The 25,079-nt window shown below is 38.2% G+C and overlaps 1 protein-coding gene across 6 annotated transcripts in view; it reads right to left on the reverse strand.

The window, feature by feature from the left end:
• Positions 1-24,851, reverse strand: part of EZH2 (enhancer of zeste 2 polycomb repressive complex 2 subunit) — a 50,810-nt gene extending 25,959 nt beyond the window's left edge. The window contains exons 1-3 of one of the 6 annotated variants that reach the window (XM_063325646.1): positions 24,758-24,851; positions 3,533-3,656; positions 2,882-3,010 (exon numbers count right to left, since the gene is read on the reverse strand). In XM_063325646.1, coding sequence (XP_063181716.1) covers positions 2,882-3,010; positions 3,533-3,649 — 246 coding nt within the window. In that variant the 5' untranslated portion in view covers positions 3,650-3,656; positions 24,758-24,851. Of the gene's footprint in view, positions 1-903; positions 981-2,881; positions 3,013-3,532; positions 3,778-23,082; positions 23,118-24,757 lie in introns of those variants that run through there. The other 5 variants (XM_063325647.1, XM_063325648.1, XM_063325649.1 and 2 more) reach the window with 5 other exon arrangements.
• Positions 24,852-25,079: the final 228 nt, after the last annotated feature.

The raw sequence follows: 25,079 nt of genomic DNA on the forward strand, positions 1-25,079 counted from the left end.
TCAGAAACAAAAAGAAAAAAAATAGTCACAGAAGAACACTCTACAATGTACAAAATCCAAAGTGTTTGTCAAAATTAGCCGTATCAGCCTTTGAAAAATGCATCAGATTTTTAGGGCATAATAGGAAGAATAGGTTTAGCAGGGAAAAAAAAAAGACGCAAGAATTATTTCTATGTCAATACCTTTGCTAATAGATCATGATGGTTTTTTTCCACTTAATATTAAGTGGCTGTGATAGTATTTTACTCAGACTATTCAGCCTACAATACAAATTATGTTTGGTATCTCAAAACAGATTTAGTAGCTGTTGCTGCTGCGCTGACGTTAGAGTATTTACTCAAGCCATCAGAGAGGCAACTGAATTCCCCTGGCTTCAGATCAATACACTGCAGAAATCATGTATTATTTAGTTAAAAAAAATAAATTTTTACTTTAATGCCAGCAAGACATCTTATGGAAATAAATCCTCCATATGTCTTGTTAATTCCTGCCCCGCTTCCCCACTATTGTCTGTTTATCTTAATCCTATCCTCAAGCCTTTGATTATGCTCACTGCTTACAATGGAAAAATAAAAATTAATTCTTAATATGCACCTCTGGACATGTCAATGAATTTTTCTGCTACAGCACTTTTTTTTCTTTTTTTTTTGAGATTCAGAGGTTTATGTAGCCTCCAAAAGATAAATATGCCATAGAAATACAGACAACTTCAAGGTTATTCTTGCATCTATTCAACAGTTAACAGACACAGATCAACTTTTCTCAAATACTTGGACAGCAGTATGAAGAACTCTGAAAAAAGTTACAAACAAAAGCAGACAGGAACATACAAAGCTAGGGAAAGTACAACAAAGAGGATTTGGAGGTAGGTAAAACAAAGTTTAGAACAGCTATCATAGCTACCTGAAAGGAAAAAAGGAAGTGGAGACAAAAGATCTTTCTCCTTTCCAGAAGGGAAAGATGAACAGAGCTTCACATTTCTAAAGAAATACACAAAGTAATGTAACAAACAGTATACAGAGACAGTACCCCGGTAGAATGACACAAGCCAGATTTATTTATTTTCTTTTTAATCTGCAGCAAATGAAATTAGATTTCTGCTGTGTATATCAAGACTCAAGACACTGTCCTATACTAGAACTTTATTCCCATTTCAGGTTAATGTTTAAATTTCTAGCTAGCAGCCATCTAGCATATTTTTCATGTATTTTTAAAGAAAAATACAAAATTAAAAAATAATTACTTTATCTTTGGAACTAGAAGTCTCAGGTTGACAAATGAGCTATGTCAAAATGACTCAAAGCATTCGGTACTAAGTCTCAGTTATGGTGCCCCATTGTTTTGATATGGGACTCAGCTTAATGTTTATTAGGCTAGCACAGGCCATGTTATGGTCTCTGGTTGATGCTGTCTAGACTAGCCATTGGAGAAAACCTATGTTACCAGCAATGCCCTGCAGTCTTCACTAAACATATGAAGGCTCTCACAAAACCTTTCCATCAGGTCACTAAACCAATGCCCCATGTTACTCTGAAGAAATTCAGGACATTCAGAAAAAAAAGATTTTAAAGTAATCTTTTAAAAACCCCACCATTTCTTTGTCTCACTTCTCTCACTATAAATTATGGCAATCTTAAATCAAGCATTAGAGTTCTGATTCATGAGACAGAGACTGGATTTGAATGCAGTAATTAGTGTGCTCTATCAATTCAGGCAGGAAATCAATTCAGGCAGGGAAATTAACATAAAAGAATAGTGAATCAAGCTTAAGAAAAAAAGGAAAAAGAAAAAGGAATGGTGAGGTGGTGAGGAATGATCTTTTACTAAAAAAAAAAAGTTAAAATTGTACATGTACCTGTGTCAATTATTATCAGAAATTCTGATCCTACAGTGCTATATAGTAAGTACAGAGCTGTACGTGAGTAATTGCATATTCAATCACGTTGAAAGGAAAACACTCAAAGGTCCTTGCCTGTTTGCATTCGAACATGCACGCACACAGCTGCACCTCTGTGACATACCACCCCCCCAGTTGCCCACTAAAATTTTAGGAAAAGGAAATTCTGACAAATTTTCTTGAAGAAAGAGTGTTTTGGTTTGGGTTTTTTTAACCTATTCAACAGTAAAGTCTTTTCATTCTCATCCTACTGAAAAGAGTTGGCTTTTCAGATTATTACACGTGAAACATCTTCAAACTGGCTTAGTTTGGAGAAATGCCTAAAGAGCAACTGAGAAAGAAGATAAATTAACCTGGGCTGAATATAGAAAGTCGGAGTAGGCTTAAACCACTGTTCAAGCTACCAACAAGAAAGATGGTTTAGGTGCTCAAATTGCATCACCATCATGGAATTGTTTTTCACAAATTAGCCCACTTGTGCAACACAAGGGTGCATCAACTTAACTAACACTTTTTTTTAGAACCATTGTGGTTAAATGACTGATCACTATAAAGAAGACTTTGTCAAGTGGGTATGTTCATAACTTTCACGTGCTTTAACTCAGTAAGAACCAAAGTAACTACTCATTTGCGCCACCGGGGTCAACTCCAATAGGAGCAAGATTAAACTCCCAATATCAGCGAGACAAAACAGTTTGATTAAAGGATGCTGAGGTATGATTCACATATTATCAGAAATAAAGAAGTTTCATTTTTGTGTGTTGTACAAAGCTAGGTAACCTGCTACCTATTCATTGCTTTCCAGAAGTCATATATGTAAATAAATAATAAATAAATTATTTAAGAGATTCATACGAAAAATATTTAGCTGCCAAGTCATGTCATGCTGGAAAAAAAAATAAAGAACAGCCAACTTCCCAGTAATAAAACAAAAATGTGCTAACAACCTTGTAAGTGGAATTACCACAACACATGTTAACCAACCTCCCTGGTCCCGCGCAATGAGCTCACAGAAGTCATGATGTGAACAGGCTGTATCCTACGTTGTTTCCATTCTTGATTTAAAATTTCAGTTCTTTCCAGTATCTTCTGACGATTAGAATTAAACATACTCTAAAAATTAATCACAATTGTAAACATTACAAATAAATCAAAGACACTAAATTCACCTGCTAGCATCTTAAGGCATTATAACACTTACCAAAAAAACCAAACAAAACCAGACAGTGTAAAAAAAGAAAAGTGCTGAAAACTCAACTGTCCAAATTTTGCCTAAATGTCAGTGAGGTTCAATATAGTTCGTTATTCCTTTCTATGACTCAAACATGTTCTCATGTTTAGAGACTCAGAGGTTTAGCATAGAATTAAATTCTAAATGGAATCAGAAAGAGCATATGGCTAAGGAAGTCACCATACTTGCTCTCCACAGTGTCTTCCGATTCATGCCTGATTCAATCACATATAAATGTATCATACCTGCTTATAAGATCACAGAGTTAAGACAAGTTTTCAGTATGTTAACAAAGCGTTTAATGAAACTGTTATTGCAGGTGTTAACTGCAGGACAACTCATACTTCAGAATAAAATGGATTTTTGTATAATTTTTTAAGCAAGAGAACCAAAAGATGACATACCTTTACTTCATCTGCGCGTCGGAACCTCTTGAGCTGCCTCAGTCTCATATATTCTGATTTCACACGTTTTCGCCAACAAATTGGTCCCTTCTCAGATTTTTTTCCGGTTTGACCCATGATTATCCTACAAGACACAGTGTCATATTAATATTACCAAATCTGACAGATGCCGCTGCTTACAGAAGAACTTAGAGTGAAGTTAGGTAGGATAGAGACATTCCTTTAATACCTTTCATATCTAATTCCTTTAATTCCTTTCAATCAGACACTTGCAATACCATCCCAATCCAACCAGAAAAAAAACGAAGAAAATCAACATACTTAAGTGACAGACATAGGAAAACAATAATTTTAATTACAAATCAGTGGGACCATTCACATTTGCTTTAAGCACTTCTAATGCCTCTATACAAAAAGGTACCCGATGGATTTAAAGGGGTGAAGTGGAACAAATCAAGATTCCTACTGCAAAGATACAAACTGGAATCCTTGCAAGCAGTCTTGTAAATTAAGTTCTGGACAGCTATGTTCATGGCACACAAACTTTTTCCTCCTCACAGATGTCCTCTTGTAAGATACCAACTCCTAGAATATGCTTCTAGAGTTGATTTCAAGTGCAGAGAGCTACCCCAAGTACAGTCCTCCTACCCAACCACTCCGATGTCAAAAAGTTCGAGAAATTCAGACAGAGAGAGTTATGAAACATCCAGAATAAGAGACCTTGCTCTCTTCGCAAGCATTCTACAGAAACCCAGTGTCCAGCTGACTGCAAACACGAAACTGATTCCACTTTTATTGATAACCCTCCTAGTACCAAGTGCTTGATTTTTATGTTACGGGACCGTTGGCAATGAAGTTGTATTTTTACATTATAATCCAAATGCATTGCTAGAATATGCCAATCTGCTCAGCATTTTTCAAAATCGAAGACCGTATGCTGCGACTTTGCTGGCAACAATTATTTTGACAGCATCCTGAAACAAAACCACTACATCGAAGACTGGCTTCCTCTCAACAGTTGCACTGTAACAACCTACAGTATTTCACTGAATAGCTCAAAATAGGATTCACAATAGCCATCGTGAACTGGAAAGCTGAAATGTCCAGTTGCCCAAGGCTGATACATTCTCAAACAAGCATAATCAATTTGAGCAGAAACAATTCCAGCCCTTCTAATTACCAAGGTAGGTAAACATGAACAGAGGTGTCTTCTTCAGGCTGGAGTCGAATGCCCAGCGCTACCTCCCCTGTCCCACACCACAACTCCCCTGACAGTCATGAGTACAGCTTTATCCAGGCTATTGAAAGGTCTTTGCTGCTGGAGGTAGAGATATATTTTCAGCAGTTTTGTACAGGTCAGATTTAATTTCTACCAGGCTTCATGATGATTGTGGGGGAATTAATACAGAACCTGTTTATTCTCAATACTATGCCTTTATTTACACTGAACACATTTACATTGAACAAAACGGAATAGTCTATGAGAGCCTGACACCCATTTTTATGCAAGATATTAAATCATATTTTGTAAGAAAAATTGATGAGTTTTTAGATTTAGAATGAAAATAAATCAACAAACCAATGGTAGAATTGATGACCCAAATCATGGGAAGTATCCTTTGAAGAAAAAAAAGCAAAGCATATACATAAGTTTCAAAGAATGCCCAAAGCAACTGACTAGACAGAGGGGGAGGAGGAGAACCAGCATAGGGAGTTAGAGTTAGAGCAAAGTGTCAAATACAGTTGCTCTGCTTCCATACCTCAAGACAGCAACTAGATTCCACCTGTATCTCATTTGCCACAACACCAGTGGTTACAAGAAAAAGACGTAAAAAGTAAAATAATAATTAAAAAAAAAAAGTCCTAGACCATTCATGTTAGAGCACAGTAAAGACAGTCAGTGATTCAAAGTGCACTACGATATTGATTTCAGAACAGCATAAAAGCACTATGAAGTACATCATTATATGCTAAACTAAGCAAAGCAAAAATATGGAAAAACATCCCACTAACTGGAAATAAAGTAGACACAGAATAAGTATCATTAAATAACAGAAAGACAGAATCTCAATTTGTAAGTAATTACAGAACATTAAAATCACTTCAGTTATGGCACAGCCAAAAGACATGGAAAAAGTACCAATGAATTCAAAAGATAAATGAAAGCTCATCTGACAATACTGAAGTAGCATATCCCATAAAAACAAAACACAGATTATGTTTACTTACTCTAATACTGCATTCAACCACAGCCCTCCTTATTCTAGTTTCCTGGAGAATAACAAATGACTCAGTCTTAAGAAAAGCTTTCTTAACTAAAATTAAATTGCTACATAAGCCCTGCTCATCAAAAGCAGATCTATATGGAAATCATATGTAATTAGATTGAAAACAACAACAAAAACAAACGAACAAAACCCAACATAATTCCCATCTTTCTTTCATATGACTGAAATATAGCCCCCAGAAGACCCCACAAACAAGGATTTAAGACCTGAGAGAAATATATCCCCATCGACTAAACAAACCCAATCAATTCAATTTTTCCAGTAATGAATGTCATTGTTACCTGTTGTATTAAAATGGTAAGAAAAATTAGATATGATAGGAAGATAAATACTTCCTTTTAAAACAGCATAACTTATGCACACTCAAAGTCATTCATCTGAAAGCAAATGGGACTTACAAGAACACTCTCACACTAGTTCCAAGCTACTATCTGGGGCACAACATCGACAACAATTTAATGTTTGAGGCACCAAATAACACACCATAGAAAATGAAAAAATGCACTGTTACTTATGTCAAGTGATATCAAGGAAAAGCTCTTTTAGACAAAGTAATAATGTTAGTGTGCAACAGTCAGTGAGATACACAGTGTATTAAGTAAAATATGTATAAACAAATTAGAAACAGCCTCTTAAATGGCAAGTCCGTATTAAGAGAAAAATCATTGAGTGGAAAGACAGCATATGCACATACAGGTTACAGAAAAAATACAGCTAAGAAAAAAGCAAAGTCTCCTGGATGCATGTTTGTAAAATATTACTTAAAATCCCCGAAAATTAATAAATTAATTCTGATTTTGAGCAGTGGTTTTTCAAACCAAGTAAACCATATTTGTATGTTTCTGGGCAGTTGAACATCACCAAAGTAGAATTACAGTGTTAACACATGTACTGTGGTAAGAGGCATTTGTTTTTCTGTCCCTAACCTCAGAAGAAAATGCGCTGGGGGGGGGGGGGGGGGGGGGGGGGAAGAGGGTGGGAGGATGACCAAATCAAGGTGGGGGGTAGGGACAGAAGAGTGTATTCATAGCAGACAGAGTTAATTCTCAGTGTAATCGATCCATTGTCTTCACATTAGGACTATAGCCAAATGCCACTGACAACTTGTAGTGTCAATTCAAAGGTTGCTCCCAAAACTATACATTTAAGAAACTAAACTTGAGAAACTGGACAACAAGTTTCACAGACAAGGACAGCTCATGTTGGGTCAGGGCTGGGGGAGTAAAAAATGAGACAGAAAGCTGAACTCTTACAGAAAGCTGCTGGACACTACCTCCATCCCCGAAAGGAAAAGTAATTTGGAGAATTAAAAGACTTCAGGGAAGTACCAACATAGAGTCGGTCTCTGCAGCAAATTCAGGACTGTAGATGCTGTTTCAAGTCTGCTATTGGTCCACTTCCACTACTACCTACATGTAAGAAAAATGTTTACCAAATCACTTTCTTTCACTGTTTCTGCTGTTCACATTCGTAAGTACTCTGAGCTGTGACAAACTACACAGTTTTCACTTTGCTAAACAAGAAAAAAGCTTATACATTTTCATTGACTTTTGTTGTATGGGATATGTAGCTAGGATTGCAGAGCAGAAAAACTAGTGAATTTTAAGATCCATTTGTCGGAACTAGTCAGTTTTTCATATAAAGTTTCAGAATATTCCCTACAGTAGCACAAGTGGGACAAGCTAAACTCCATCTGTCTAAGAATAGTTAAGCCTGTCTTAAGAAGATAGCATAATGTTAAACAGTTTCCCTTTAATAAATAAAAACATGATACTGGATTGTCTTAGTGTAATGGTGTGGTTCTGAGAGCCTCCAGGCCACGTCCCTTGTCTCTGTCCCCATTTCCCCTTCTGAATCCTGCTAGCTGTTTCTATTGTTTTAAAATCTTTTTCTTTCCCATTTTTTCATCCTGTTCATACAAAGGGCCTACAGAAACCATCTAACTGCTAAAGATCCCAGTCCTGACAAATTTTGTCCAAAAGAAAGAGACTATGTAGCAGTCAACTCGGTTAGTTAAGGGCAGATTATCTCATCTCCAAAATGGATACAATAAAGCAAGCATAACTCTAAAGCAGTTATACTGTTTCTAGCGACAGCTCATCTTGAAAGCGCAAAACGACTTTTCCATGCAGAACCAGAGCTAACCTTGCCATACCTTACCTGGCATCACACTGAGGAGGGAAATCTTGCCCTAACTCCCTGCACCCTCTTTGCAGAAGAGGGAACACTGGGAAGTGTGGCAAGACATCCCAAGCAATTCTAGTGTCAACCTGATACAGCCACAGGCAGATGGACTGTCTCATTCCAGACTGGACAATTACCCCGACATCACGGCAAGCAAAGAGATGCATGTGCCACACTTAAATGCAAAGGCTTAATACCTTAGGTCCAAAGCTGTACTTAACCCAGCCAGCCCTCCCAGAGCACAGCACTCCAGAACTGAAGTGACCCCACACTGCCTATTCCATACGTACAGCTGGGCACTGCTACACTCTGCTCGCCAGCTCTCATGCCATCCAGATTTTTCCATTACTTGTAATATTACAGATACCTAATTCCCTGAGATACGGAGTATAGCCATGCATAGTATAGTAAGTGCATGGGTAGAACTGGACATTAGATAATTATACTAATGAGAGGACCAATGTAATTCTAAACAGACCACCATAAAATACAAGAAAAATAACAAAATCAACGCCTCTTTGACCAATAAGGACTTTGAACCGTGGTATTTGGAATGAGATGCACTGAACCCACCTAAATACTGATATTTTAAGAAACCTTACAAGAAAATAAAAAGAAACACATATCTATTTTTTTCAGTTTCTACTCATGCCTGCATAATGGGAAATGAAAAACAACAAAAAATGGCAGTGTCCTAGAGCATATACGTTTGTGTTTTAAAAAACTTTGCTGAGCATTTCATTATGAAGTTACGTACAAGATTCACAATCTTTACAAGTTTTAAAGAAACTTGATGCCTATAAGCTTATATTAGCCAATACTTACTTTCATCAGCCAAAGCATGTATAATACATCTAGAACTCACAACAAGAAAAAAAAGTGTAGAAAAATTTCAGCTCAAATTGGTCCTGTTTTGCCTACAGAGCATAGAAATAGCTTTATTTAAAGACAATACCCTATTTTTCTTCCATCTTTCTGGCAATATCCACCAGTGACAGGCAAGCACACAGATAATTCTCTAAATCAGGCAGTCTAGTCAAGCAGTCATACTTCTGTCAAAGACTATATTTAAGCTCATATTTAAGCTCCTCTGGCTACCGTGCAAAATTTCAGGAAAAAAAATAAATAAATGAAAGTTATCAAACTGGAAAGCATGGGAGAACAAATGAGGGGGTTAAAAGAATAGCATTCCTTTAAAAGAATGCTATTAGTTTGTAATTGTGCTTAATGTTAGACAATATTTTAAACTGTAACAATATTATGTTATCTTCCCTCTACTCAGGATTTCTGCTTGGAGATAGTTATGAATTAAAACATACTGTGTACAGTAGAACTTCTCAATTCTTTTTCATTAATTAATCTATACCCAAAAAGTTATTAATATACTTTAAATATATGCATACACTGATACAATACTGCACTTCAGAGCACTCTGAACCAACAGTTTCAACACAGGACAGGGGGAGAATATAAAACCCAACAGAGAAACTGCATACGCAACCTGATACAAACTGAACAATAAAATAATTCATCATGGTTTTTGTTGGCTAGAGTAATGAAGGAATAAAAGAATTCAGCTGGGGGGGCAGGTAGCAGGGAAGTACTACTTCTACCTCCCATAAAGCCAAATGCAAATGCTATCACATTTGCTTCTCAGAAGCTTAAGCTCTAAAGGAATATATTTAACTGCATGGCTCTGCTCAACGAACTACATCACGGTGCTTCTCAGCCTCTTCTACCTTACCGTTTGCATGCCCACAGAGCTGTGAACAGTGACGTACTTCCACTAAGTTCTCTGGACTGGATGCACCGGTAAGCTCAAAGCATGCACCTGAGCTGGCTTCATGATCTGCCACTTCAGATACCATAAACATATTAATTTAGATTCAACACTATATAGTAAAGGTATTCATCTAAGAAATTTTGTCAGCAGCGATAGCATCTTACAGTCGTCCTACCCGTCCCAACTCTTTATTCTCACCCCAATACTGCTCACTGAGCTGCAGCCACTCATCTCAAAGGGATACATGGTAAACTGGATTAAACGGACCAGCGATAAATAAAAGCTCAATTTTGTGATTGTTTTCTGAAACACAGATCATTTTGATGATCCCATCCACAACTGTGACTTCCTGTGCACAACTATAAAGAGGACGGATTTGTTAGAAATTCAGACCAACACTAGGGAAAAACTAGCACAGGCAATTACACCACAAACAGGCACTGGTTTTATACATCAGTTTGCTCTGGAGCGGCAGGCATGCTCTTTAACTGTAAGCTGTTACCAGACCCAGACAGCATATAGGTCAGCCTGAACATATGCAATCTTACTAATGAAGAAATTATTACATCTTAAACACTATCTGAAGTCATCACTGAACTTCTTCAAACATCTACAAAGCTTGGGGTTTAGTTAAAAAACAAACAAAAAACAACAACAAAAACAAACTGAACCACACCCCACTACACCCTTCTATGATTTTCCTCAAAATAAATTTTTGCTGGGGCAGCAGAATTTAGGACAACTTTCGTGTCCAACTCAAAAAGCAGAATTTTAGCAACAGAAGGGATTAACAAGATTTTTCCATAAATCTGCAAAAAATGCAATACTTTCTAGAAAACAAACAAACAAAAAGAGAATATATCTCAATTAAAAAAAAAAAAAATCAATGCATTAAGCTTAGATGTAAAGTTGCTAACTTTCCAAAACCACCTCACAAAAAAACCTCAAGTTCTCTTATGTAACAGGATTTTACACAGCACAATACAATGAAATGATTGTTCAACTGCAGCTAAGTATTTTTACCTATGTTAAAGTAAACTTTATTACTTAGGAACTCTTAGAAATTTACTTTTAGTATTTTACTTCATGCACTTTAAATGCAAGACACATGAACCTATCCTAAACCTCCCCAGAGTAAGCAGTTTCCAGTAGACTCATATTACAATTATCAAGCACCTGAAAATAAACTATCAATAAAACACATACATATTGCCAGACTTAAAAAAAAACCAAACCTGATTTGAAAGTTAATTATAAATTAATGCTGTAATCTGCCAGATCTGTCTCCTTCATTTATACCAAACTTTTGTTAACAGCACCTCTTGGGCTAAGTAAGAAAAATTGTTCACTGCTGTGATTTCAGAGCTGCTAACTATTTCCACATCATGTTATGCCAGCTGAAGGGGTGGGGTGGGGGGGGAAATGACACTCCTAGCACCTCGAAGGGCTTTTTACCTGTGCTATCAGCAGACACAAAAAACCATGTGCCTACAAGTTTTGTAGTTATTTGCCTCTCTACTTTCCGGATTTTCTGAAGCAAAACAAAACATGGTTCTCTTTCAAACTTATCTATGTAAAATAGCACATTCTTATTTCCATGGGAAGAAAAATATTCCCAAGGCCACTGTCAGCTTGGGTATTTCAGATAGCAAGCTAGACTGACTAGTAAAAATCTCTAGCTCTGAAATACAACAACATAGGAAAGATTAACACAGTTTATTAATTTCACTACAAAAACTACAACACATTTATTCTTTTACAGAAGTAGTCACAGAGAAATAGATGGGAGTAAACTGTGCTGTGTTTTTTACTATGCTATATCATAGAAATGTGGTATTTTAAGTTTACAGTGCAGTTTAACCTATTTTTTAATAAAGAATATCTAAAAATACTTATCTATGCTTTAAAAATTTACATCATGTTTTTACTCCATATGCTGAAGTTCTGCATCATTAAAAGATGCTTAAATTTAGAAAGAGAACTTACATCAAATGCTGCCATCAGTTCAACTGCCCTCCTCAAATGCTATTTGGTGTAGTTTTACCTGGAAAAGACATCATCTGTCTGCTGTATCAGTGGTCCCTTGTCACTCATTTCCACCTCTACTCAGCCTTCTCTACTGTGAGAGCTTAAGTGCTTATGATTCTGTTAATCAAACTAGGTCAGGAAAAAAACAAACTGTCTGAACAGTCCAGAAAATAAACACACAAGCTATGTCATGTCTCTGCCACGCAGTTTTACCAGTAGGGAAAAATTATTCTTAACAACCAGAAACCAGAAACATTTACTAAGCCATCTACGCCAGCTGTGGCACTCTTGGGGCAGACTTATATTGGCCTACAAAGGCTTAACCTCTATTGGTCTCTGTTTGGCGGTATCTAAAAGAAATTGATCAGTTCATGAACAGATCTAAGCAGGTAACTCTAAACAGCTCATCTGTCCTTCCTCACTCTTATGGGCTTCAGTGATTGTGGATGATGTAGGTTAATAAAACACTCATGATCAACTCTAACGAGATTTCATGTTCTGCAAGAATGTCGTTGACTACTCAAGAGATGGAAACTGTTATACAAGCTATTGTCAAAGACAAAACTATTAATTTTAACAAACTTGATGTAAGGAGAACCATCGATGGCTTAGATGTACCAATGCCATAACCCCAAATTGAAGAGTAATGTCTGTGTGTGAAAGCAAGTGTCCAAATCTCAGAGTACTTCCTCTTCCTCCCCCTCAAGTTAGCAGAAAAATGCTTGCAAGCAGAACTAAAAGCCCATGTTTCAATTGCAGTGTGGGTAACAACCACATCCAAGACATTTTACTGTCAGCCCTAACACCAATACAGACTGATGATGGCTGTAGGCTTTCCAGGTAATACGGCAGCGCCAAAAGCAGAAGGTCTGCTGCTATAAATAGGCATGTTTTTGTTATGAGCAGTCTTCATCACAATTAAACTCCTATTATTGTGACACAGTTAGTGACTTGCAATTACTATTTGCAACACTAAAATACATTTCAGTTAGTGGAATCCCTTCCGAAGTAGTAGTCTGTCACTACAATACTGTGGGGTTTTTTATGTATCAGCAACTTAGAACTTTTGCCTCCGCTGGAACAGTTGTCAACTTCAAGGCCAGTGCACTCTCTCCTCCCTGACATAATCAATGGTTACTAGCTTATTAACAGTTACCTAACAGAATTTAACTTTGAAGAACATTTTAACTTAACAAAACTAAGCAGCACATTCACTTACCTGACAAGCACACAAGCTGGCAGGGAAGAACAACCACCATGCGACGAGGGTCAAGGGAAAGGAGCAAAGCCTCTCCCTGTCAATGTCAGCAAACCATTAGAGCATACCATCCACTTGCCTTAGACTACAACACTTATCTTCTGTATGAAGTAAAACACACTGTTAACACTGTGTAATATTTTTTTTCTCTTATAAGACTTTGCACAATCAAAGCAGGTAATGTGGCAAACTACTTCTGCACAAGTAGCTTTAAAGAACTGTGTTTCCTGCTATCTCTAGATCAACTAAAGATTGCTCTGAAAAGATGTACTCAGTAGCAAACAACAGCAGCAACCATTTGTAACTTGTCTACAACAGTTGCCAGTGCAAGACAAATATAAGATGTCTCTAACAAACAAACAGCTAGTGTAGGTTTGTTCAATTTACTTCTGCCTCATACATCCCACTACAGCCATTCACAACCGCATATATTCAAATTAATAGTTAACAATGGTTATTTTCCATGTCCTATTATTAGTACAAGTCTAAGGCTTCAAGGATTGTTCTAGTTATTCTTAACAGAATTATTTAAGAATATTACATGTAGGCTCCCAAACTCCTAAACAGACTTTTCAAAACATGTGTGATGGTTTTGCCTATTTCTGGGCCTTATCAAAATTGGATTAGTCACTTCAAGAATTTCAACCAATACATAAAAGAATTAATTCCCTGAACAGCATGCTTTCTTACCCAAAGAGCTAAACACAGATCATCACAGTAGTTCAGCACTGTTCTAGCCCTTCTACTGAGACATGCTAATCTATGTGAAATGAAAGTACAAGAGGCAACAGACAAGACTCAGCACGGGATTTTATTTCAATATAAGGAGAAAATTCTTCACAGTGAGAGCAGTTCAGTATAGGAATGCATTAAGTAGAGAGGTCCTAGAATCTCCATTCTTGAAAACATTTTAAAAGTCATGTGGAAAAGACAATTTAAGTGTTGGCCTTGCCTGAGCGTGAAACTGGATCAAATGACCTCTAGATGTACCTGCCAGCCTAACCTATTCTGCAATACAAATCTGAACTGCGCCTGTCATCTCAAAACCAAGGACGACACTATATTTAAAGCTGATGCTATGGAGTTTGCTTGCCTTTTAAATTCTAGTTTAATATTTCAGAAGATGAAAACAATCACCACTGCATCCTAAAATTTTTGGTATTTCAATCAGCTACAGGCACAATTCGGAAAACAACACTAATATTAAGGGAACAATAATTTGTGAATTAAAATGCTCACGACCTTCATCAGACTGAACGCTTCAGTTTGGTGTGTAATCACTGATTGTTCTAATCAGTAGAAACATTTGTTATGTTACAGTCTCTTAACAACTCCATCAACTAGTTAGTTCACACACTCCTTCCCACTACTATTCCGTGCATTTGTTCATTTGAAAGAGGCCTTCTCTGTTTAACAGTACAGTTGGAGCCTTCAGTTCTACCTCTTAGAAATCGTAATTAAAAAAGACAGATTGTAAAGCTCTTCACTAATTAAGAATGTAGTCTAAGTAGAGAGCTACATACTCTCCACAAACTTACCATTTTGTTTAAAATAAAAAACCCTAAAAGGGATGCTTTTTCAAATTAGTTGTCTTCTTATCCTAATAGGGTTCTGCTTCTCTTATAGCCCAACCTTTGTGCCTTTGAAATGTCACGCTTTTCAGACCTTTTACTTTCTGTCGTTTAAGTGACTACAGCATTTCCTTGCACTTGGTGTACTTAAGATCAGGAGCCTAGACATTAAATGGTTGGTTGTTTTGGGGGGGGGGGGGGTGTTTCAGATTTCAATTTTACTTTTTTTGATTTTTAAACAAATTTAAACACATTCTAGAAGATGTCAATAAGCAAGTCAAGCAGGACACATGTTCACAATAAACAATTACTCTATGACCTGCTTCCCCGCAACTCAAAAGATGTACCTCCTCAATTATTTCTTCCTGAGCACAATGTTTTTTGGGCCTTGTTACTATCCCAGCAGCTTCTTCAGTTAATGGCTACCAATTGATACTTCAGGATATTCAAGATTACTGAGAAGCTTTTCTGTACCTTGAGTAAGAATTTAAGCTTCTTTCAAAAGAGGCTTTAAAAAGAAAAAAAATTCACCATTTTGCAGCAAATTCAGACTTGGTCATCACATGCTACCTTGATCACAATGTCTGTCATAAAATAACTGTACACACCCTTTTCTCTTACAGCTGTATGAACGACAATCAGTTTCATGACACATTTAATGTAATCAAACTACTTATTTGTAGATGTACTACTACCAAACTAACTTTTTAACTGTAAAGACTATATTTTTATTTGCAATATTGTTCCCCAAACTAAACACTTGTTGGAGGGGTTACCCAATTATAACATAGGCAATACCTTGTATCTGAGCTAATCAGTATAATCAGAATTTCCTCTAAACGGCTGATTTTTAGCTTTCCTATGATAACAAGGCTGATGCATCCTTCTGCATACATCCTCTACAGTAACTTCTGATGCAAATGGCGAACAAATCAAACGTAACATGGCTTACAGATTAAGTTATGTATGTTTTCTGCAACAGATTCATGAGGGACTGCAAGTGCTCTGGTATTATGAAAAGCTGCAGTGTGAACTCACATTTCATAAAATAAAAAAAAAAACCAAACCAACAAAAACAGGGAAGTCATGAAAACCAGAAACAATTATTAGGGAGAAACACCACTTAAGGCTGCAGACACTCATGTATCAACAGATAGCAGCAAATCCCTACCTAAGCAATGCCACAGTTCAGAAGACTCACTGCCATACCTGCTCCCTGCTTGAGTATGTAACATAGTTACATATACTTTACAGTAGCTACAATCCTGCATTGTACTCCTAGATGTTGCTAGGGAATGCTCCTATCTTAGATATTAGGAATTCTAACCTTCAGCCCGATTTCCAGATTTGGTAGGAGTCCCGGTTTTCCCTCCCCATTCCTGACTTCTGCTTGCCTTGATCACAACATCAACCTTCCTTGTCTGTTTTTAACAGTAAAATGAATCTTTTCAAACACAGTTTCTCAATTACTGCCCAAATATACAAGACAAAAATTATATGGACGACCAGAGGGCTTTCACCTTCAAGCATCACCACTACTTTATGCTGGCATTGCTACAAAAAGAACCACTTTTACCTGCCAGTTATTCCTGCACCTTTTCTATCATTTCCCTCCTGACAGCATGAGCATTTTTGCAGCCAGACACTGACAGAAGCGCCCAAGTCCTCTGCCTGAAAATACCTTGCTACTTTTGACTGAAGAAAAGTGAGCATCCAGCCACGCTGTCCCCACCTGAGGACACCTTTAGACATTTAATTTTCATCTCCTTGTGAGAGTACTAAATGCCTACGCTTGCAGATCAATTTCTGGATGTGCTCAATTCATACTGTAACTCATACCACTTATTATTTGAAATGCTCACCTCACATAGTACATCAAAGCAGTTCAGTTACTGACACACAAGACAGGAGGGAAACAAGTCAACTTTAGGGCTCACAGAACTCATATTTTCTTCAATCATGCTCCCCATCTGATTTAAAAAATAAATAAATTAATTTGCCTCTCATGGTATTTTATTTCTTGCTTTCTCCCCTAACAGTTCATTCACATAGATAGTTTAACACTATGTTGCTTGAAAAGTCTTTTCTTGAGTTTCTACCACCATTATAAACTGACCAGGCAAATATTAGAAACTCCAACTCTTCACCAAGGACAAGGAGGAAAGAAAGGGACGAATGAGGAGTCAAGTAGCTCTTGGATATTAAAGAGAAGGAAATGTTCCTTCAGTCCCTTTTCCTTCCTGGAAAAACATGAGGAATCTTAATTTATCTTCTTGCTGTTTTTACATTAGAATTTTTTATTTTTCTGGGTTAGACAACTAGCAAAGCAACTACTGCGTATTCAACACCCCTTACCCTATCTGCCAGCATGTTTAAAAAAAAAACTTTGCAACTCAGAGTTTATAAATAAGTACTTCAGAAATTATAGCCAAAGTTGTCTGTGGCTCTTATTATCTAAAATAATTTTAATCAATCTGCTTCAAAAATTTAAATAATAAAAATTAAAAAAAAGCAAGGACTCACCTAGTCTTGACAAAAATCCCCCCATCATTTTAAAAGCTTTGTGCACTAACTATAGGTTGATTAAACATGCAGTACCTGAGTAAGATCCAACAGTAGAACTGTTCTAGAAAACAAGCTTATTTCAGATTTTCCTCCAGACATAAAGAAGGAGGGCACCAGTTTGATTACTTTTTTCATAATAGTACACTGCCTTTGGATTTATTTTGACATTATCTTGTTTTGTGGGAGTCCTTCATTTAGAACATTTACTCATCAAGAAACAATGGTATGGGTACTTCTCAGTTTCATTCTCTTCAGTAGAGAAAAATAAAACTGTTATGTCTGTTAACAACAAAATAAGGTTTCAATATAAACAATTAGATTTCCAATACATTTCCTTAAACAAATACAGAAGTAGAACAGAAAGAGTAACATAGTATAATTGTTTTCAGGCAGCCCTTAAAAGAGGAAGATAAATCCTTACTAGAGTGTTCGACCAGTCCATATATGCAAGCCTGCAACTTCCAAAGGTATTCTTCCCTTCAAAAATTAATTTTTTTCTCTGTATCCCTACAGCTTCAGGATTTAGAGAAGCAAAAAGAGACATGAAATAATTACTGAAAGGAGTAAAAGTAACCATTTCAAAGAAAAAATTTCTAAAATCCCTATATTATTGCTTTCTTTCAGAACATTTCAACATTTGACACTTTTAGAAAAATACTCTTTTGGAAATAAAAATAACAAGTTCAAGTACTCTTCCATTTGGGTGGGGGTGCAGGGGAAAGCGAGAATGAGGAGATCATAACCAAGTATTTTATATTAAAGATCAAACCAAAATTGGCAGTAACTGAAATCAACTGACACTTCAGCTAGGGCAACATCAGCCACACACTGTGCAGCAGGTAATGCAAGTATTTACTTTTTACTTGGATATCTGCATGTATAAATACTTTTAAGTATGTTTGCATGCCTGGGTAAGACTATTTGGATCAAAAACAAAACAAAATGTTTTAAAACTCCAAGCAGCAACAAAAAGTTTCAAGCCCGATTTTGGTCATGCATTTTACAAGTCACCATTAAAGCCATGCCACATTTCTTACATAAGACCAAGCCCGGCTATTTGTCAGGAGAAAGTAAAATTTTATGAATAAAAATTGAACTTCACCTTTGAGTTGTTCAAATGTGTACCTCTGAATTTCTCCCTTCACACTCATTCACAGATGCCCAGAGGGGTTAGATGACTCCCATACGCATTCTAAATAACCTCTGTTGCCTAACACCTCAGTCTCTTAAAATTTAGCTTTTTGATATCCTGGATAAATCTGGCAAAAAAAAAAAAAAGTAACACTTGCTGGGAACACTTAAGGCATGTCTCTACAGGAAAAATAATTTAGGGTGTGAATTTCAAGTGCACTGACTATTCCACCCGAACTTGTTTTATGGACACACCTTTTTTACTCTAAAAACTCTAAAATAGACACAGGTTCTTCTGCTCAGTCCACACACGCAAAAGCAACACACACTCCATGGAAAATCCCTGCCACACAACAATTAAGTGGTTCAATTGCTATTTCATATTTCTTTCCCTGCATAGGCAAATAGTCTAAACTTTGAAAGACGTTACAGTTCCATGCACGCAGAATTTATTGTAGAACAGTCTGGCAAATTTTGGAGCTGAACTGATATCTGCCAATTGTCTGAGAAATTCCAAGATGAGCTTCAAATGATGAAAGCAACCATAAGAGTTATTTACACAACTCTCATTTTAAAGTCCTCAAAATAACTGAATCTAAGCTATGGCACCCCTATTCTATAAAATGTATGTGGATTAATCCATTAGCACATTAGATTAAATGTTGCTTATAAATGGAAAAACAGAGAGACTACTTTTCCAGAAGCTTGACTTAATGGAGAAAAATCAATGAGGAACACTTTATCTTAAAATCAAAACAAAAAAAAACAAGCCAAAACAACAAAGAAAACCCAACAAACAAACCCAAAAAACTCCACCACCCTCCTGCAAAAAAAATCCGCTCCCTTAGGCTGTGGAAGAGAATTACAAACAGTAAGGCTTTGGGACTGATTATATCTCCTGGTTTCAAAGCAATGATGGATTGAACACCAGTAATGGTTAAACTATTTTAAGAATAAAACAACATATGTCAATCTCCTCTTCCGATAGCTAAACAGTAGATTTAATTCTGCACTGAGCATATTAGTAATAAATACTCACTACGAACATGGTACAAGCTAGTGGACATATAGCTGGCAGAAGTTATCACAAAGGATGGATTTTATGCTGTCCCTGGTTATAAATTGTATCATTAAAAAAGAGACAATAATAACTCAATGACTTTAATCCATTTGTCATCATATAGTTTCACAAGTAAATCAAGCATCTGTAACACACATCTACATGATTTCTGACAGAAGCAGCAAACAATTTCATCTCTAGAATTTTTTAATCCTACTAGTAAAAAATTAAATCAGACAACTACACACCAACAACATAAAGCTTGCCAGATCCACTCATGCTAAGAAACATGGAAAGGAAATCAGCTCATATATAAAAAAAAAATAATTATGTGAGTCAAAAGGTTTGACTTTCCTTCCTTTCAAATACTTTGTTTCTTTAAATTACATCTGATGTCTTTGGGATTTAAACCAAACATGCAGGCCGTGAAAAACAGAATGCATGGCAGGAAAAACTGAACCAAACACGTAAAAGGCAGAATGGGAAGGAGCCAGATACAACAAAAACTGACAAGGGAAACAGGCCTAGTTCTAGATTAAAAAATAATGTGAAAGTAAAAAGAAATCATACCTTCCTGTAAAGACCTATTTTCAGTTCACATCTTAGAAAGACCAGGGTGTGGACTGCAATTCGTATTACTTTGCTTGCATAATTACACATACAATGTCATTTAAGCAGGCACCACGTGCATATATATAAAAAAAGAAAACATAGCAAATTCTGAAGTTCTTCTGCAATTGTGTACCAAGGAAGTCTTTATTTGCACACAGTAAGGCATCAGTTTTACCTAATTCGTTAATGAAATCGTATATATCCAAATTAGAAGCTTTGGAAGTACTACATCACGTTTCAAGCAAGTGACGATACTGCACTGATCCACTCACATCATTACTTTGTTATTTTTATCCACAGCATTCAGAACATGCACAGTATCTATCTAGGTTTCCAAATGGCCCTCTCACCTTAAAAGTACTAGTGATTTTACCATTAGAAAGGAAGCACAGTATGCATAATAAATTGTTCAAAGACAACAGTACTTTTCACAAATTGAGCAGAGGCACAATTACTGAAAAAACCTATATGCAGACTTCAGCCAGGTAGCCAGAAGATTCCTAAAATAAGGGTGTGACCCGCATTAATCTGGGGGGGGGAGTGTTTGTTTACAATGTTTTCTGGATACAGCAGGGACGTTAACACACGTCCTCTTCTCTCCCAATATTTTTTTAAACTACAACCTATTTACAAGTCTGAATAATTAGTTCCTTTCTTTTTTACTATTTTTAAAAGAAGTGTAGTTTGTCAATATTATATAGAAATTATACTTTTCATTCTTCTTCTTAAAAGTTGCCTCCACCCAAGTTTACTAGTGTTACTTTATCTTTTTAATTCAGAATACATATTCTGACTGTAACACTGGCAGTATTTTTCTCACTTTCGCTGAGGATCCAGGCCTCCAGTCCACAGTCTGATACCTCTTAGTGGAAATCTAGGCATACAATTAGAAAAAGCCTGTATTAACCAAGCTACCTACTATTATCAATTACAGAAAGCAGCATTGTCACTACCGTGTTTTAGAAAACTTCACTGTTTCTTGCTTGGAGCTCAATAGAACCTATTCCCTCCTCCAACAGATTTCACTCTTCAGTTTCACCTCATCCGTAAATAGACATACACAGCATCATCTCAAAGTCTTTAACTGATCTCTGTGAGAACAGACGGAATACCTATTTAATAATTCTGTACATTGTTTTCCTTTTAATCTTTAGCTCAACAAAACTCTTGGGCATATAAACAAACCCAAGCACTCTGCTAACTTGTAACCAATGTTTTTACCATTCCCCTGTGAAACCCCTCTCCCTGTTTTGCATCCATTTTATACAAGGTTTTTCTTTGTCTCACCTTTTTTCCTCCAACATAGCTGCTTAAATGAAGTTATCACTTAAACTACTAGAGTAACTCATCCATTTAAAGACTGACTTATCCATTCTAGAACAGTTGTACAAGTCATACACATAGATGCTAAATGTATAGACACATTTATAGATACATGTATAGATACATTTATAGAGACAGCATAAATGTTGTCTTCAATCAGCTTCTGTTAAGAGATGCCTTGTTTCCTACTGTAAGTATTATTCAAACACCTCATCAAATCATTAAGAATTATATTTACAGTATGAAAACCATTTCCTCCACTTTTAAAAATATCTGGTAAACTGAATTGTGCTTGGATAGGTAATTCTGAACAATTTGACTCAGTAAAGTTCCTTGTTTAGCAAAGGCCAGGTCCTGTTCCCAAGATTTTCAGCATCCCTGCTGGGAAAAACTTTATTGCTCCTTATGTTTCATGGATACTTCTCCTCAAGTCAGCTAAGATGCATCTATAAATGCTAACTGTAGAATTACAGAACTTTCAGATTACAGCCTACACTAAAGCTTCCCACAGAATTTTTGCTCAGATACAACGTAAAGCAAACATTTATTAAATATGCCTTGTTAGCGTTGCAGACATTTTAAAAAATAACTCTTACTGTTCAATCACATTAATATAGTACTATCGTCTAAAATTGTTCATTTTTAACATTATAGCTGTGAACTTATCAAAATGTATAAATGATATATACAGCTAAAGAAGCTGAATCTTCTTGTGAATGGTGACAAGAACAGATTTTTTTTTTTTTTACTAATTTCAAGCGGGATTTTAGAGTGCACCAACTTTTCTGGGAACACTGTTGAAGTGTGCTAGATGCTAGATATATCTTACTCTGACATAAGCTACTTTACAGAAAGTGGCAGTTAGCTTGCACTCTCTCTATATATAATACAATTAGTGCATTCAATAACGCATTACAAAAATTCCCTTCTCACTAAACCAAAGTTTCTTTGTAGGTAAGCAGAAGTGCAGGAATATAGTTACATTTCACCTATGAATGTTGCAATGTTACAGAACAAACAAACAAAAATCCATTTGAATGCATATCTTCAACAAAATCACCCTCTTCCAGCTTGTTGGCATTCCTAGCAAGACAGGAAAAAAATACATCAAGGGAAAAAAAAAAATTGGAGCCTGAACGTCAAATCACCGGCCTAAGTTTACACACTACTGCTTTAGCTCATTTTAAACTGCGCAAAGACATTTTACAACCTTTTGGCGATGTGGATTTTCAGTGTCTGTCACTTTTCAGGGTGAAATAACATATAAAAAAAACTCTGAAAAAATTATTTTTTTCCCACAATTTTTGTTCTAAATTAAAATATTGAATTCTTCCACAGTTACAGACAAAAATAGCTATTGGCATCTCATGGAACATTTTACTGTCACCAATTTCTCCACAGGTTGTTTAACTTCAATTGTTACTTTCATTCCTCATGTGGATGGCGGAAGGAAAAAAAAAAAAAAAAAAAAAGTATTTTTCCCTCTCTGTTTTCTTTTTCGGTAAAGGAAACTTCACAAGAAGAAACATACCATTTTTGATACAACAATCTTAAAGCCAGTACTTGATAAAGCACTAGCTCTTGAAGTTAAAAACACTCAATATGTCGCACAAAACTTTTGAGTTGCATCTCCTAAAATACTGGAAGCATGCTTTCTGAAATACTCTGTATTTCAGAATTAAGTATTCACATTTTAATAATCTGAAGTGACAGTAGTTATAGTACACTATATACAAATAATACTCACCCTTCTGAAGCTGCTTTATTGTTACCACAAATAAACATTCCCCCGACTCTCAATTTGATATAGACACTGGAGACAAACAAAGAACGATCTTTTAATTTTCATAAATCACATAAATAATCTGAATGTGCCATCCCCTAAAAAAAAGACGAACCTATCTAAAAGAAAATCCCAGTTTGGAGGTGAAGATTACACTAAAAATGCTGGTAACACTCTTCGCTGAAAGCTGTATTAGTAAGAACCAAACACATAATAGCTGAAATTACAGTTGCCAGACTTAAACAAAGACAAAGCTATCCTGCAACAATTAAGCAACCTTGTTCAAACTGCTACATGCCCTTATTAGAGAGACCAAAACTCTGAACTTCCAGCTCCATAGTTAAAAAAACCAAAACTTTTCTGTAGCTCCACTAAAATAAGGGTAGCGCTTTGTAAGTTAGAAATAAGTATCCTGAGTAACGTACAAGTTTATTATCCTATTCCTGCTGCATCTCTGCACAGAGTGATTTTCTTTTGTCTGCTAATAAAAATTTCTGAATCACCACGAATACCTGTTAATGTCAAATACATACATACACATGATGCCACGACACACCGATTTCTTCATCTTTATCCAATCATACATCTGTTGCTCTGGGACAGCTCTTCCCGGTACCCTCCTTCACACCTCCCCAGAAACCCTAGTTTTTTACAGAGCACTCCGTACCCAGAATTTCCAGCTCCCTACGAACTTTATCGCGGCGCTCTGGAAGATCGGGATCGCACGGTGCCCTTACCGATTAGGAAGTCGGACGGAGCCGACGCCAGACTGATTTACCCACTCGCCCTCTTAAACTCCCACCCTGAACCAAGAACCCTCCGAGGCCAGGAGCGGCAGCCCGAAGGGCGGCGAGCCCTCAAACCAGAACTGGTTTCCAGGGCACTGGGCTACGGGCGAGGGACCCGGGGCGCGCTCAGCCTCCCCGCCCGGTTCGCCCCGCCGATCGCCAGCTTCCGGGAGGCTGCGAGCACCCGAGCCCGCAGCCGACCTGTCCGAGCTTCCCGGGAGCCCGCCTCGGCGGGGGGGTACTTTATGCCGCCCTCCCCACCGGGGGGTTCACGGGTTTCTCCGCCGGGCGCCCCCAGACCTTGCCCGGCGTACGTTCGGCACGCACACACACACACCCCCCGCCCCTTCAATCAAACTGTGCCTGAAGCCGCCGCCGCCGCACGCAGCCGGCAGGAACGGGGAGGAGGGGAAGGAAACCGCCGGGTCTCCCCCGTTCTCTCTCTCCCCCGCCCCCCACCCTTGGCGGGAGGGGGGGGACGCGGACAGAGGGGCGAGAAGCTCGCCCCCGGCCCGGGGCCGCGCTGCGCCGGGCGGGGGTCGGAACGGGAACCGCCGGCCGGGCTGGACGGAGCCAACTTAGACAAAGGGCACTTCAGACTCCATGTCTCCCCCCGCCAGCTGTCACCGGCCGGGAGCGCGTGTCGCGCCGCCGGACGGGCGTCCGTCCCCCGCGGCCCCCGCCGCGCCGGCGGGAAGGGGACGGGGGGTGGCTGCTCCTCGGGAGCCGTCGCCCCCCCGCTTCCCGCCCCCTCCCTGCCCCCCCTCCCCCCATTACAAAGAGCGCCGGTTATAAATAGCCGCTCCCGCCGCCGGCGCCTCAAGCCCGCGAGGTGTCGCTCGCTCACTCACCCGCCCCCCCGCCCCGGCCTGGCGCCGCTGTCGCCCCGCCGCCGCCTCGGCCGCCGCCGCCGCCAGCTCCACGCCGCGCCGCTCGCCCGCTCTCCCTCCCCTCAGCCTCCGGCTGCCGGATTCACCCTCCCGGACCGAGCGCCAAACGCGGCGGCCCAATCGGCATCGCCCTCATTGGCGAGCGCCGAGCGCCGCCTCGATTGGATGGACGCGGACGGGGCCCCCCGCGCCAATCAGGCGCGGCGAGGGGCGGGGCGAGGGGCGGGAGCTCGCGCCCCACGTGCGGGCGGGGGGGGGGGCGGAGAGGGAGGGGTGGGGGAGC

The sequence above is a fragment of the Chroicocephalus ridibundus genome, chromosome 2, assembly GCF_963924245.1.
Source record: "Chroicocephalus ridibundus chromosome 2, bChrRid1.1, whole genome shotgun sequence".
Taxonomy (NCBI): Eukaryota; Metazoa; Chordata; class Aves; order Charadriiformes; family Laridae; genus Chroicocephalus; species Chroicocephalus ridibundus.